At 65.1% G+C, this 15,437-nt stretch overlaps 2 protein-coding genes across 2 annotated transcripts; one reads left to right on the forward strand and one right to left on the reverse strand.

Annotated features, from left to right (window-relative positions):
• Positions 1–1,874: 1,874 nt before the first annotated feature.
• VWCE (von Willebrand factor C and EGF domains) lies at positions 1,875–10,344 on the forward strand. The gene is given in 22 exon segments (XM_074148693.1): positions 1,875–1,894; positions 2,358–2,498; positions 4,194–4,288; positions 4,368–4,457; positions 4,939–5,067; positions 5,181–5,297; positions 5,390–5,506; positions 5,742–5,870; positions 5,970–6,310; positions 6,392–6,485; positions 6,563–6,645; positions 6,767–6,854; positions 6,980–7,065; positions 7,151–7,168; positions 7,170–7,263; positions 7,813–7,898; positions 8,056–8,152; positions 8,984–9,066; positions 9,278–9,368; positions 9,504–9,586; positions 9,685–9,775; positions 9,932–10,344. Coding segments are annotated over 22 exon segments (2,586 nt in total).
• Positions 10,345–11,645: 1,301 nt separating this feature from the next.
• Positions 11,646–14,883, reverse strand: LOC141465666 (pepsin A-like). Its single transcript, XM_074149222.1, has 9 exons — positions 14,828–14,883; positions 14,324–14,471; positions 13,379–13,496; positions 13,022–13,140; positions 12,730–12,929; positions 12,394–12,510; positions 12,148–12,286; positions 11,907–11,999; positions 11,646–11,795 (listed from the first exon to the last, which is right to left on the reverse strand). Exons 1-9 carry the CDS (start codon positions 14,881–14,883, stop codon positions 11,646–11,648), a joined length of 1,140 nt encoding a protein of 379 aa, XP_074005323.1.
• Positions 14,884–15,437: the final 554 nt, after the last annotated feature.

Below are 15,437 nucleotides of genomic sequence, written 5' to 3' on the forward strand. Positions count from 1 at the left end.
TTGCCTTCCTTCTCCTTCCCTCCTTCCCTCCTTCCCTCCTTCCCTCCTTCCCTCCTTCCCTCCTTCCCTCCTTCCCTCCTTCCCTCCTTCCCTCCTTCCCTCCTTCCCTCCTTCCCTCCTTCCCTCCTTCCCTCCTTCCTCCTTCCTTTCCCCCCTTCCCTCCTTCCTTTCCCCCCTTCCCTCCTTCCTTTCCCCCCTTCCCTCCTTCCTTTCCCCCCTTCCCTCCTTCCTTTCCCCCCTTCCCTCCTTCCTTTCCCCCCTTCCCTCCTTCCTTTCCCCCCTTCCCTCCTTCCTTTCCCCCCTCCCTTCCCTCCTTTCCCCCTTCTTCCTCCTGTTCCTTTCCCCCTTCCTCCTCCTGTTCCCCCCTCCTTTCCTTTCCCCCCTTCCCTCCTTCCTTTCCCCCCTTCCTCCTCCTGTTCCCCCCCTCCCTTCCTTCCCTCCCTCCTTCCCTCCTTTCCCCCTTCCTCCTCCTGTTCCTTTCCCCCTTCCTCCTCCTGTTCCCCCTCCCTTCCTTTCCCCCCTTCCCTCCTTCCTTTCCCCCCTTCCCTCCTTCCTTTCCCCCCTTCCCTCCTTCCTTCCTCACAGCGCTCATGGCATTTGGATTATCCTGGGCCTCTCCATGGCTCCGTGTCCCCCCTGGATCTCCATAACCCACCCCCTTAAGACCTATCAGCCCCCCCGTCCCCCCCAGATTGTTCCAGGGCCGGTTTCTCCCAAACCCTCGGAGGTGGGACCAGCTGGTGCCAAAAACATCCTGGGGCTCCCCCGGGTTCTTGGTGGAGGTGGCAGGAGAAGGCTTTATTTGGGAATATCCCTGCCCGGAGAGGCTGTTTGGGACCCGGGGGGGGGGGGAATGGAGCGTGACCCCCAGTAACGAGCCTGGGCCCTGTGTTCCTGCTGCCTACAAGCAGCATGGGTTTAATTAGAGGTGGGGTTTTTTAATTAGTTGGGGTGTTTGGGCTCCACATTCCCTTCTGTGTGTGTGTGTGTTGGGGGGGGGGGGGGGGGGGGGGGGGGGGGAAGCTTGCTTGGCCCCTCACTAAAATTTGGGGAGAGGTCTTCGGGGGGGGGTGGCAGCCTCTGCCCTGCTCCCGTAGGCGCTATCCAAACTGGGGATACTGGTGCCGAGGGGATGTTGGCAGATTCCCCCTGGGTTTTTTTGGGGGTGCAAACAGCCTCCTGGGGTGGGTTAGAAACGCTGCTGGGGGGGTGGGGGTGGTATTTATCCCAGGAGCTGATGGCTGAGGCTGGGGTGATGCCCCCCCCCCCCCCCTCCAGGGGCTTCCTCGCTGCCCCCCAGCCATGGCCACTGGGGGGGGGGAGGTCCTGCACCCCTAAAACCAGCCTGTGCCCCCCCCCCCAGCATCTAATTTCTAAGCCTGCGGGGGGGGTGACGCTGCGGCAAAGGCTCGTTCCCGGGGTGTGTGACCCCAGCCCTTGGGCTGGGGGGGGGGGGGTATTTTGGGGGGTAAATCCTCATGGAGGGGGGGGTCGGGGGGGTCAGTCCCTCTGTGGGGAGGCTGCAGGTATTGACCCCCAGCCCTTCGCTTGCCGGGGGGCCACCAGCCCCAGCCCTTTGCTCCCTGCTATAAATCATTTACCTGCCTGCGACCTTCGCTTCGGGAAGGCTTGAGGGGACCCCGGGGGGGGGGGGGGAATTTTGCCTCTGGGGGGGGGGTGGGGTGGGTTGCCCCAAAGCCATCCCTTATCCCACCCTCCCCAGCTCTATTTTGGGGGCCCCCCCCCCTTCTTTATCTGCTGCTTTGCTCCTCTTTGGTGGGTCCCCGTGCAGGACTGGGAAGGCGGCCCAGTGCCTCCAGGAGGAGGAGGAGGAGGAGGAGGAGGAGGAGGAGGAGGAGGGGTGGGAGAGGGCCATGCCGGAGCTTTGCCAGATGTGGGAAAGGAGAGAAGAAGGGGGGGGGGGGGGGGGGGGGGGGAAACACACGCTTTCCTTGCTGCTTCCCGCCCCCCTTGGGCTGGGGGGGGGACGGGGGACGGGGGGACGGGGACGGGACCCCCCACCACCACCACCATCACCCTTTTTTTCCTCCAGCCGCCGACCCTTCGTGGCCAGGATGGAGCCACCAAGAGAGTCACCCTCTGAGGGCGAGCATCCCCATGGCCAACGGGTCCCCAGCGCCGGGGTGGGTGGAGAGTTGGGTGCCGATGGTTTATTTTCCTTTCCCTTCCTCATCCTTCCCCCCCCCCCCCCCCAGTTTTCGCCTCCCTCCACCCCCCGCATTGTTCCCCGGGCGGGGAGGAGGAGGAGGAGGAGGAGGAGGAGGAGGAGGAGGAGGAGGAGGAGGAGCAGGGCCAAGGGCCAACATGCGGTAGTCGCCCCGTGCCGCCGAGGAAAGGCAGGCGGTTGGGAACGGGGAGCCGCCTGTCATGTTGGTCGAGCTGTTCTTCCAGGCTGCCTGTGTGTCCCTGTTCCTCCCGGGCGGCCAGGGCAGGGTGTATCCCGGGAGGAAGAAGCCGGCCAGCTTTGCCGTGGAGAGGTAGCCACATTTCTCTCCCCTTCCTCCTCCTCTTTTATTTTTTTTTTTTTTTTCCCCCCCCCCTTCTCCTTCTTCCCAGCTACACCTGGGGATGGCGGCGTGCGGTGCCCGGCTCCGGCCAGCCCTCCCCTGGCCTGCCTTCGGGGCTTCCATCCCCACCGGAGGGGCTGGCACCCCACGGGTCCCCCCTTCTGCTCCCGGGGTGGCCACAGTCGGGGAAGCGTGAGCCCCCGCATCCCTGTCCTGCTCCCCGCATCCTCCTGGGGGACCTGGTCCTGGGGGGACCAGGGGAGTGTGACCCCCCGCATCCCTGTCCTGCTCCCCGCATCCTCCTGGGGGACCTGGTCCTGGGGGGACCAGGGGAGTGTGACCCCCCGCATCCCTGTCCTGCTCCCCGCATCCTCCTGGGGGACCTGGTCCTGGGGGGACCAGGGAGTGTGACCCCCCGCATCCCTGTCCTGCTCCCCGCATCCTCCTGGGGGACCTGGTCCTGGGGGGACCAGGGGAGTGTGACCCCCCGCATCCCTGTCCTGCTCCCCGCATCCTCCTGGGGGACCTGGTCCTGGGGGGACCAGGGGAGTGTGACCCCCCCACATCCCTGTCCTGCTCCCCGTGTCCTGCTGGGGGGGACTAGGGGAGTGTGACCCCCGCATCCAGGTCGTGCTCCCTGTATCCATATCCTGCTCCCCATGTCCTGCTGGGAGGACCAGCGGAGCGTGATCCCCGCATCCCTGTCCTGCTCCCGCATCCTCCTGGGGGACCTGGTCCTGGGGGGACCAGGGGAGTGTGACCCCCCCACATCCCTGTCCTGCTCCCCGTGTCCTGCTGGGGGGGACTAGGGGAGTGTGACCCCCGCATCCAGGTCGTGCTCCCTGTATCCATATCCCGCTCCCCATGTCCTGCTGGGAGGACCAGGGGAGCGTGATCCCCGCATCCCTGTCCTGCTCCCCGCATCCTCCTGGGGACCTGGTCCTGGGGGGACCAGGGGAGTGTGACCCCCCCACATCCCTGTCCTGCTCCCCGTGTCCTGCTGGGGGGGACTAGGGGAGTGTGACCCCCACATCCGTGTCCTGCTCCCTGTATCCATGTCCTGCTGGGGGACCAGGGAAGCGTGACCCCTGCATCCCTGTCCTGCTCCCCACATCCTCCCGAGGGACCTGGTCCTGTGGGGACCCAGGGGAGCGTGACCCCCACATCTGTGTCCTGCTCCCTGTATCCGTGTCCTACTCCCCACATCCATGTCTTGCTCCCCACGTCCTGCTGGGGGACGGTTCTCCCCTGTCCTGATCCACCAGGGACCAGGAGAGCGTGACCCCTGCATCCCTGTTCTGCTGCCCACAACCATGTCCTGCTCCCCGTGTCCTCCTGGGGGACACTTCTCCACTGTCACTGTGTGTTGGGGTCAGGAGGGACACGGTCCTCTCCCTCTGTCCCACCTGGTTTTGGGGTCACACCACACCCCATTTTGCCCCACACCTGCCTCCCCCCTCCGATCCATGCTGTGCACCCCAGGATGGGGTAACCATGAGCATCTTGTGACCGCTCCTGTATGTCCCCCTCGTCTTGGCATTCCTGGGGAGGGGGGGAGGGGGGGTCCTCACCAGCTGGAGGAGCTTCCCCGGGGGGGGGGGACCTTTGCCCTGTGTCCTGGGGGACTCGGGACAGGGTGGCCTCAGCCTCTGATCGGTCGCCCAGGCGCCGTGTGGGGCCCCACGTTTGCTTCTCGGGCTTCGGCAGCGGATGTTGTCCCGGTTGGATGCTGTCCCCGGGCAGCGGGCAGTGCACCCTGCGTGAGTACAGGTTTTTTGGGGTTTCAGGGGGGGACAGGGGAGGTGTCCTTGTCCCCCTGATAGTCCCCTGTCCTCCTAGCTCTCTGCTCCTTTGGCTGCGGCAGCGGCTTATGCATCGCCCCCAACCTCTGCTCCTGCCCGGATGGAGAGCAGGGCATCACCTGCCCAGGTACCCACCCGCTCCCCGTCACCCCGAAAACTGGCACCCCTGGGTTTTCCCGGCTCCTTGTCACCTCTCCCTGTGGCATCCCCCGGCATGGTCCCTGTCCCTGGTGGGGGTCTGGGGTGCAGTGGGTGCTGGGGTGGCGTCGGTGCCCTGTGGTGCCCCTCCCCAGTAGGTGTCCGGGGTGCTCTCAGGGCAGGGGGTGCAATGGGTGCCACAGTGGGGTGGGTGCTGGGGTGGCATTGGTGCCCTGTGGTCCCCGTCCCTGTCCCTGTCAGGGTTCTGGGGTGCTCCCAGGGCGGGGGGCAGTCCCTGGGGCAATGGGTGCTGCAGTGGGGTGGGCGCTGGGGTGCCGTCGATGCCCTGTGGTCCCCGTCCCCAGCAGGGATCCGGGGCGCTCCCAGGGCAGGGGGTGCAATGGGATGCCACACTGGGGTGGTCTCTGGGGTGGCATCGGTGCCCCGTGGTCCCCTCGCACGCCTTTCAGAGCCGCCGGGAACCTGCGGGGAGTACGGCTGCGACCTCTCCTGTAACCACGGCGGTTGCCAAGAGGTGGCTCGCGTTTGCCCCCTGGGCTTCTCTATGGTGGAGACGGCCAACGGCATCCGCTGCACAGGTGAGCCGGGATGGGGAGGGTCCCGGTGGGATGTTGGGGGGGGGGGTCCGTCCCGGTGAGGGTGGCCCCCCCCCGCCCCTGCCATTCCCAGCTCTCCTTTCTTACCTCCCCAGACATCGACGAGTGCCTGAGCGCTGCCTGCGAGGGTCTCTGCGTCAACACCGAGGGCGGCTTCGTCTGCGAGTGCGGGCCCGGCATGCAGCTCTCCGCCGATCGCCACAGCTGCCAGGGTGCGGGGGGGGCTAGAAAGGGATAGGTGGGGGGGCAATTAGTAGCCAGTTTGGGCTACCGAAACCTTAACCTGTAGCCCCCACCCCTCCAGATACCGATGAATGCTTGGCCACGCCGTGCCAGCACCGCTGCCAGAACAGCATCGGCAGCTACCGCTGCTCCTGCCGACCCGGCTACCACCTCCACGGCAACCGCCACTCCTGCGTGGGTGAGCCCCCCCACTCCGTGTCCCTGTGTCCCCCGTCCCCTCTGCCCTCTCCATCCCCTCTCCATCCCATGAAGCCCAGGGGACGGAGGTGGCCGCCGGTGGCACCATGTTGCTACCTTGCCCTCATCCTTGCCTGGGCCACGGTGGAGGGGATGGCACTGGGGTCTGTCCATGTTCCCCCCGCCCCCCCCAAACTGTTTCCCGTGCGCTGACACGAGTCCCCGTGTCCCCCCAGATGTCAACGAGTGCCGGCGGCCGGGAGAGCGCCGAGCTTGCCAGCACACTTGCCACAACACGCCGGGCAGCTATCTCTGCTCTTGCCGCCCTGGCTACCGGCTCAGCGGCGACAGGGTCTCCTGCGAAGGTAGCCAGCCCCTTCTCTGGGAGTGGAGGGGACCCCCCCCCCCTGCTCCCCCCCCCCCCCCCCGGTTCCCCCCAGTGACTCCTGTTTCTTCCTTCCCAGGCTACCCCAAATCTATCCTGGCTCCGTCGCCCATCCTGCAGTCCCTGCAGCATCCCCCCACCCTCCTCCTGCTGCCCCCTGGCTCTGGGGGACCCCTCCTGGTCCCCAGGGGCTCCCCCTCATCCCACCTCCCCGCCGCCGCGGCTCCTGGGACCCAACTCCCTTCCTCCTCCTCCTCCTCCTCTCCCGCTTCGATGTCCCCGGCCACCGAGCCATCCCCACGGACGGTGGGAGCCCCCGGTACCTCCGCCCCTTCGGCCCCTCACTGCTGGTACCGGGGGGCTCCCCGAGAGCCCGGGGCTCGCTGGATGGAGCCGGGGTGCCGGAGCTGCTCCTGCCAGGTAAGACACCCCCCCCCCCCCATCCCACCCTCCCCGTCCCTGTCCTTGTCACATCAGCCGAGCCACCTTGTGACTTTGCAGGGGGGGCGAGTGCTGTGCGAGGCTGTGAGCTGCTCTGTGCCCTGCTCCCACCCCCTGCCCGCCCCGGCCGGGGGCTGCTGCTCCAGCTGCGCAGGTGAGCCCCCCCCCCCGCTGTCCCCCTGTCCCCATTGTCCCCTCTCCGGTGTCCCCATGACCCTCCTGGCCTTGCAGGTTGCCTGTACGAGGGGGTGGCCCGGGCCGAGGGTGATGTATTCACCCCATCCGATGGGAACTGCACCGTCTGCCTCTGCCTGGTGAGGCATCCCCCCGCCCCAGTATCCCTGCTCAGGGGTGGAGGATGCCCCCCCCAACCCCAGCACTGTCCCCCCCCCATGTCATAGCTGGCCTGTGACACCCCCACGTTCTCCTCCACAGGCTGGAAACGTCTCCTGCATCTCCCCTGAGTGCCCCCCGGGCTCCTGCCCCAGTGCCTCACCGGCCGACTGCTGCTCCTGCCAGCCAGGTGGGTCCCCTGGCACCCCCAGCCCCTGGGGTTTGGGGGGGGCTCTGCTGAGGGTGGGGGTTCGGTAGGGGCCGTACTTTGCTCCCCGACACCAGTCCCGGCCCCGTTACCCCTCTCCCTCCCAGCAAAGTGCAGTTTTCGGGGCCGTACGTACGCACACGGTGCCCGGTTCAGCCTGGACGGGGACAACTGCACCACCTGCATCTGCCGGGTAGGTCCTGGGGGGCTTGGGAGGGGGGTCCCCGGGGCTGGGTCTGGCTGTGGGGCTAGCAGATGACATGTCCCTGTGTCCCTAGGGTGGCGAGGTGGAGTGCTTCCTTCGCCCCCTGCCCCGTGCTGGACTGTCCCCAGCACCAGCGGCATCTGGGCCCCGGGCAGTGCTGCTTCACCTGCCGGGACCCCCCCGCCGGTGAGCCCACACTGGGGGGCAACTGGGGATGGGGAGGGCAGGATGGGGGGGGACAGGTGGGGGACAGGGAGAGCGGGACGTGGGGGACAGTGAGGACAAGATGGGGGGGACATCTGGGGGTGGGCAGGGTGGGATGGGGGGGACATTTAGGACAGGATGGGTGGGACATTCAGGGACGGGCAGGGTGGGGTGGGAGGGACAGAGGACAGGAGGAAGGGGACATCTGGGGGTGGGCAGGGTGGGATGGGGGGGACATCTGAGGATGGGGAAGGTGGGAGGTGGGAAATACCTGGGTACAGGGAGGATGGGATGTGTGGGACACCTGGGGACAAGGAGAAGGGGGATGTAGGGGACACCTGGGGACAGGGAGGATAGGGGAAAGTGGGGGCGCTGGATGTGGGGGTGCACGGGGACCGGCAGGGTGTTGGGGGGGCTGCACAGCCATGGGGCTGGGAGGTGGGGAGTGGGCACAGGATGGAAACGGGGTGCAGACGCCTGAGCGTGCATCGGGAGGGTGACAGCGTGTCCCCCCGTGTCCCCTCACCCCAGGTTGCTTCGTGGATGACAACGGGGTGGAGTTTCCCATCGGACAGATCTGGTCTCCGGGCGATCCCTGTGAGTTATGCATCTGCCAGGTGAATGAGAACCTGCTCTGCTTCACGGCTCCTGTCCCCCTCCTGCCCTGGGGACGCCGGGGACGCTGGCGGCCGTGCTCCCCGGTGGCTTCCTTGGGCTTTAAACTCCGTAGTTTTGGCCAGCCCGAGGTCTCTGTCAAGTGCTTCTCCCCCGCAGGCAGACGGCTCGGTGAGCTGCAAGAGGACAGACTGCGTGGAGACCTGTCCCTACCCCATCCGCATCCCCGGGCAGTGCTGCCCCGACTGCTCGGCAGGTGAGGGCTGCTGGATCCTCTCCATCTCCGTCCCCTTTTTCATCCTCCCGTCCCCATCCCCATCTCCGTCCCCTTTTTCATCCTCCCGTCCCCATCCCCTCCTCCGTCCCTTTTTTCATCTTTCCTTCTCTATTCCATTTTTCATCTTCTCTCCGTCCCCCCTTCTCCATCCTTCCTTCTCTATCGTATTTTTCATCTTCTCTCTGTCCCCCCCCTTCTGTCCCCCCCTTCTCCATCCCCATCCCATCTCCATTCCCTTTTTCATCCTCTCTGTCCCCTTCTCTGTCCTCCCTTCTCTATCCCCCTGTCTGTATCCTTTCTCCATCCCCTTTTCCATCCTCCCTTCTCCTTCTCCATCCCCTTTTTCATCCCCCCTTTTTCATCCCCCCTTTTTCATCCCCCCTTTTTTCTCCATCCCCTTTTTCATCCTCTCTCTCTCCCCTCCTTCTCTGTCCCCCCTTCTCTGTCCCCGTCTGTATCCTTTCTCCATCCCCTTTTTCATCCTCCCTTCTCCATCCCCTTTTTCACCCTCCCTTCTCCTTCTCCATCCCCCTTTCTCCATCCCCCTTTCTCCATCCCCCTTTCTCCATCCCTTTTTCCATCCTCTCTCTATCTCCCCCTTCTCCCTCCGTCTTCTCCATCCTCCCTTCTCCGTCCCCCTGTCTCTATCCTTTCTCCATCCCCTTCTCCCTCCTCGTCCCTTCTCCATCCCCAGGCAGGACCCGAGCCAGCCAGCCTGGCCTTAAGCAGAGGGATCCCCAGGAGGTCCCCAAGCCCCCCTGGGGGACCACAAATGCCCCTTTTTCCCCCCCCTCCCCCCCCCCCCCCCAGGCTGCACCTACATGGGCAGGATCTTCTACAACAACGAGACCTTCCCCTCCATCCTGGACCCCTGTCTCAGCTGCATCTGCCTGGTGAGGGCCGCGCCGGGGACCGTGAGATGGGGCTTTTTGGGGGGGCTCCTGCCCCATGGGCTGAGCCCCAGTTTTTTCCTCCATTGCAGGAAAAATCTCCTGGGTGTTTTGGGGCTGCCCCCCCTCTTTTTTTTATCCCCCAACCCACCTTGGCCGGGGTGGGGGGGCTAACGCCCGGTCCTCGCCCCCCCGTCTCTCCCGTCTCTCGCAGCTGGGCTCGGTGGCCTGTTCGCCCGTGGACTGTGCCATCTTCTGCACCTACCCCTTCCACCCCGAGGGCGAGTGCTGCCCCGTCTGTAAGGGTAAGAAATGAGGCTGGGGTGTGTGTGTGTGTGTGTGTGTGTGTGTGTACACGAGGCACCCCGTCCCCCCCATCCTGTGACCCCCACCACCACGTGCTAAGCCCCCCCACTGCCTCGCTCCCCCCCCCCCCCCAGACTGCAACTACCAGGGGAGGAAGGTGGGCAACGGCCAGACCTTCACCCCCGAGGGACAGCCCTGCACCCGTTGTACCTGCCAGGTGAGGGGGGGGGTGGGGGTCTCCGGTGACAGGGGGGGGACTGGGGAGGGGACAACGGGGATGGTTAACCCCCCCCTTTTTTCCCCCCTCACTGCCAGCTGGGGGAGGTGAGCTGTGAGAAGAGGTTGTGTCCCCGCTCTTGCGCAGATCCCCCCACGCTGCCCGCTGCCTGCTGCCCCCCCTGCCAAGGTAACGGGGACATCTGGCTTGGGGACACCCCCCCCCCCCCCCCATCCTGCCATGCTGTGACACCCCCGGGGTGTCTGGGTGCTCCCCGTGCAGGGTGGGGGGATCCCCGTTGCGGGGGGAGAGGTGGGTGCTGACCAAAAGCATCTCTCCCATCAGCCACAGACGTCCGGCTCCCGCTGCAGAGCAGGGACTTGTCCCCGTCCCTGTCCCCAACCCTCGAGGAGTCACCCACTGGCACCCTGCGCCCCCCGGAATCCACCCGGCCCCCCCGCCACCGCCTGGCCCAGCTCCTGCTCCCCAACACAGCCCCCCTCGGCCCCTCTCCGGGGAGTGGGGGGGCCAGGGAGCCCCCCCTGACCACACTGAGTGCCCCTGAACACCCTCCGACCACACTGAACCCCCCCAGGAACCCACCGACAGTCCCTCTGCCCCCCAACACCCCCTCTGAGGCCGCAGCCCCCCCAGATCCCACAGGCAGCCCCAGTCCCAAGGCTAAGGGACTCCCCGGGGACACGGCTCCCTCTTCCAAGCCACGGGCCAGCGGGGAGAGCCCCACTGGGGCTCCCTAGGGATGGATGGATGGATGGATGGATGGATGGATGGATGGACGGATGATGAAGAGGAAGAGGAGGATGAAGAAAGGGAGAGGAGGAGGGGGTCTTGCAGGACCAGCAGGCCTGGCCCATCAGGTCCCCGGGGGGGGCTGGGGGGTGGCTGGGGAGGGGGTGGCAAGCAGATGGGGTGGGCAACAGCATCCCCTCTCCCACGGGTCTGTGGCCACTGCCTCTCTCTTGAGGTCCCCGTCTGCCCCCCTGGGGGGTCCCCCAGCCCCCCACCACCCCACTGAGGCAGGACTGTGGGGCAGGATCAGTGCCCCCCCCCCTCCCTCCCCCCATCCCTCTGGGTGCAGGATGTGGGGCTGGGAGATGCTCCTGGGGTGCCCTGTGCCAGCCCCCCAACTGTGGCATGCACACCCCAGGGTGAGTGTTGCCCCCCCCCCGGCTACCATGGGGAGGGGGCCACCTGCCCTCCCTGCCACCAATAAAGTCACCCTGATATTTATGCCCTGTCCCCCTGCTCCTGGTTTTGGGGTGTTTTGGGGTGGTTTTGGCTAATTTTGGCTGCTCCTGGTCGGGACTTTCCCTGAGCAAAAGTCCTGGGAAGCATGTGGGGGGGGGGGCCAAGACTGGCGCTGCCCCTGGGTAGGGGCACCTGGGACATAGCCCTACCTAGGTGACAAGATGGGTCCGTGGCACCCGGCAGCATCACGGGGTGGGGGGGGGGGGGGGGCGGGGAGGCAGTTCTCCAGGTGGTCCCCAGCAGGGAGAAGTTGTCATTAGTGGCACAAAGCAACCCCCCAACCACCAGGATGGGACCAGGTGGGCATCGGATGCTGTGCCCTGGGCTGGCACGGGGACAGAAAGCAGTGGCCCTGGGCCACCTGTACATAGAGGCAAGTCCTGGCCCCGGTGACAAGCACTGTCCCCCTTGATAAAGCCCCCCTGGGGAACCCAGAGCTCTTAGCGGCTGTGGGTACCTCCACCCCCACGTCTGTGGGGTCTCTGTGGGGCTGAGGACACCACCAGGAGGCGGCTCTGCCCCATGGGATAAGGTGACACCTCCTCTACCCACCCACCAGTGTCCTCTGGCCATGCCCAGGGATGCAGTGGCAACCCCGGGGTGGCCGTGCCAGCCCTTCCCAGAGGGACACGACACAAGGGGGGCTTCTCCACAGCTTTATTGTGCTTGGTGGCCATGGCTGGAGGGGACAGGAGCGCTGGGCAAGGGCCAGCCCTGCCAGCCACTGGGCTGGGGACACCAGGGACAGCAGGGTGTGCTGCTTGTCCCCGTCCCCAGCGCGGTGGCACGCTCAGGGCAGGCGGGATAGCCCCACCATGTTGGTGGCCCTGTTGAAGATGACATAGTACTCGCGGATGAAGACGTCCCCAAGGATCCAGAGCTCTCCCGACTCGGTGGGGACATCCATGCCTTGAAAGCCGAGGGTGCAGTACCCATTGCTCTGCAGCGGGAACACGGGGGATGGTGGCTACCAGTTGCCAGACACACACACACACCCCCCCCGCCCTGCCCCTGAGCCCCACCAGTCCCCTCCCCGTGGTGGGATGCTCACCTTTATCACATAGGCACTGGGAGGCACTGGGAAGGCTTTGCCGTTGATGTGGAAGACAATGCTGGGCAGTCTGCTGGCAGCCCTGCAGCTGATCTGGGGGGGGGACACACAGTGGCAAGTGGCAGTCAGCGGCCACCCCAAGAGGGACCATGTACCCCAGGGAGCGATGGGGACCAGTGAACCCCCAGCTGGGCGCCCCGCAGAGCCCCCCAAAGCCCTGCGCGGTCCCCTGGGACCTCACCTGGCCGCTGGGGCTGGCGCCGAGGACGCTCAGGATGACGCTGAGGGCTCTCTCGGGGACGGCCAGCAGCGAGGTGCCCGTGTCCACGATGGCCTGGCAGCCGAAGGCACAGGCGATGGCCTTCCCGCCGATGGAGACGCTGGAGAGAGGGGTGCAGGGTGAGACGAGGGGCTGCATCTCCCAAAAACACCGGTCGGGGGGGGGCAAATGGTAGCCACCAACCCCGGCGGCTCTGCCGGGGGCTACCTGTTCATGGTGATTTGCCAGTAGGTTTCGGCAGAGAGCGGGATCCAGGTGATGCCGTTGGTGGTGTAGAAGGGATCGATGGCACCAAAGAGGACAAAGCTGCCACTCTGCTCGTCCCTGAAAGGGGGGAGCCATCGGGTGGGGGGGTCCCAGCACACCAGTCATCACTGAGGGGGGCTTTGCTGCCACCCTCTGCCGCCGGCGCTGAAGCCGTGTCCCCAAGGAGCCACGGGGCATCGCGCCAGCGGGGAACGGGGCTGGAGCCAACCCCGGTGGGAGGGGAAAAAGGGGAGAAAATGCTGGGTTAAGGGCTGGGTGGCTTCAGCCAGGACTTACTTGCTCAGGTAGACGGAGAAGAGGTTCTCGGCCACCAGGTTTTGCATCATCATGTTGTCAAAGACAGGGGTGGCCCCGGAAGAGGCGATGCTGGGGAACGCCAGCCCCAGGATGCCATCGAAGGGGGTGTAGTAGAAGAAAGCCCCAGGCTCGGTCTCGGCCAGCCCGAAGATCTGATTGAGGACCTCGATGGTTGAGACCTGCTCAGGAAAAGGGGGTGGATTTGGGCGGATGATGTCCCCGTGTCCCTGCTCCTGTGGGATTGGGGGGGACGGGTGTGGCCCTAGCTTACGGTGACGGTGTCGTAGCCCAGGACGCCAGACATGCTGCCGGTGCCGTAGGCGATGTAGAGGCTCTCATTGGTGCTGATGAAGGTGGAGGATTCAGCCGGGTTGAAGCGGTTGTGGTTGCCTGAGGGCACAGGAGGGAGGTGGTCACGGTCCATCCTGTCCCCAGGGACAAAGGGGGGGACCCTCTGGTGGTCCCCCATTGCCCACGTCCCCTTGGGAGGAACAGGGCAGACCTGTCCTCAGCTCTCAGCCCCCACCAGGGGTTCCTAGAGCCAGGCACGGCAGGGGGGTGGCCAAGCCCAATGCTTTCCCTGCCTTCACCCCTCGCTTGGTGGCCGTGGGGGCTACCAAACACCTACTGCAGGCAAGGCTGGAGCAGTAGATCGAGGGCACCCACAGGTTGGAGGAGCCGGTGTCAAAGACAACGGTGAACTCCTGGGCTGGGGTCCCGATGGAGATGGTGCCAAAGTACTCGTTCTGTCAAAGCAGGATGGGTAAGGGGCTAGCAGTATGGATAATGGGCTAGTGGGATGGGTGAGGGACTAGCAGGTCAGGTAAGGAAGGGGTTAGAGGGATAGGAAGGGGCTAGGGAGAAGGGTAAGGGGTTAGGGAGTCAGGTAGGAGGCTAGTGGGAAGGGCAAGGGGCTAGGGTGTCAGTTAAGGGGCTAGGAGGACGGGTAAGGGGTTAGGAGGTCAGGTAAGTGGCTAGTGCATCAGGTGAGGGATTAGGGGCATAGGTAAGGGGCTAGGGAGAAGGGTAAGGGGCTAGGAGGTCAGGTAAGGTGCTAGGGGGATGAGTAAGGGGCTAGTGGGTCCGGTAAGGGGTTAGGAGGTCAGGTAAGGGGTTAGGGGGATAGGTAAGGGGCTAGGGAGAAAGGTAAGAGCTAGGGGGCCAGGTAAGGAGTTAAGAGGATGAGTAAGGGCTAGTGGGTCAGGTAAAGGGCTAGGAGGATGGGTAAGGGGCTAGGCAGAATGGTAAGGGGCTAGGGGGTCAGGTAAGGAGCTAGCAAGAAGGGTAAGGGGCTAGGGGGTCAAGTAAGGGGTTAAGGGGATGAGTAAGGGCTAGTGGGTCAGGTAAGGGGCTAGAAGGATGGGCAAGGGGCTAATGGGTCAGGTAAGAGGCTAGTGGGTCAGGTAAGGGGTTAAGGGGCTAGGGGGATGGGCAAGGGGTTAGGAGGAAGGGTAAGGGGCTAATGGGTCAGGTAAGGGTCTAGGGGGAAGGGTAAGGGGCTAGTGGGTTGGGTAAGGGGCTAGGAGGACAGGTAAAGCGGCAGCCCCCCCAGTGCCAGCCCCGCCATGCTCACGTCCAGGTAGTTCTGCAGGGGCTCGGCGGAGATGCGGGAGGGGAAGTACTTGGCGGCCAGGTTGAAGTGGTGCTGCTTCAGGTAGCTCTCCAGCAAACCCCGCTCCCGCAGCATCTGCCGCAGGGACTTCGCCTTCTTCAGAGGGACCCTGGGGACAAGGGGGGGACATTCCATCATCAGGAAGTAGGCAGCAAAGGGCCTGGGGGGGGCGGTGGGTAATGCTCCCCCTGTCTCTTGCCCCACGGGACCCAGGGGACATGGGGATGGCTTGGGGAGGGGGGTGGGGGGGTGGCTGTAAGTTGTCCCCCTCCATCCCTGCTGGGAATGGTTTGGGTTGGAAGGGACCTTAAAGGCCATCTAGTTCCATGGGCAGGGACACCTCCCGGTAGACCAGGTTGCTCAAAGCCCCATCCAACCTGGTCCTGCCTCCCCCAGTATGGGTGCTGGGGGGTCCTCAGGACCCGTGGTGGCCTTGTGGCCACCCCAACACCCCCCATGGCTCACCTGTAGCCGAGTCCCTGGGCCATGGCCACCAAGGTGAGGAGCAGGAGCAGCTTCATGGTGTCTTCTACCAGCCAACAACTGAGGCGAAGGGACACACCACGTATGCCACCGGTCCTGGCCCGGCTCCTTATATACTGGCCAGGCTTGTTTGGCCACCGTCTGTGATAAGAAAGGCAAACGGCTCCGGGGACAGTTATCACAACGTCCTTAAGGGAGGTGAGGAGGGGAGGGAAATGTCAAGTTGAGGGTTGTCCATCATTCCCTGGGGTCAAATACCTCGGTCGGGACACGGGGATGCTTGCGGGAGGCTGGGAGAAAAGCACCCCCCCCACACATACAGTTACTCTGCGTCCTGAGGGGGAAGCACTGGGGGGAGGGTGACAGGTGAGGGGGGGTCACGGGGATGGCTGTGGTCATTTCTGGGCATTTCTCCCCCCGTCTTTGACCACCAGGGGAATTACGCAAGGCGGAGACACGGCTGCGACCTAGGAACTGTGGTGTAAATCACGCGCCGTTAGATAAAAACCCAACTTATTTCCCAGTTGCCTTTACCTGGCTGGGGGGTCGGGAGGGGAGGGGGGGACATTTTCCCCAGCCCTGGGGTAACTGG

This window comes from Numenius arquata, chromosome 6 (genome assembly GCF_964106895.1).
Source record: "Numenius arquata chromosome 6, bNumArq3.hap1.1, whole genome shotgun sequence".
NCBI lineage: Eukaryota > Metazoa > Chordata > Aves > Charadriiformes > Scolopacidae > Numenius > Numenius arquata.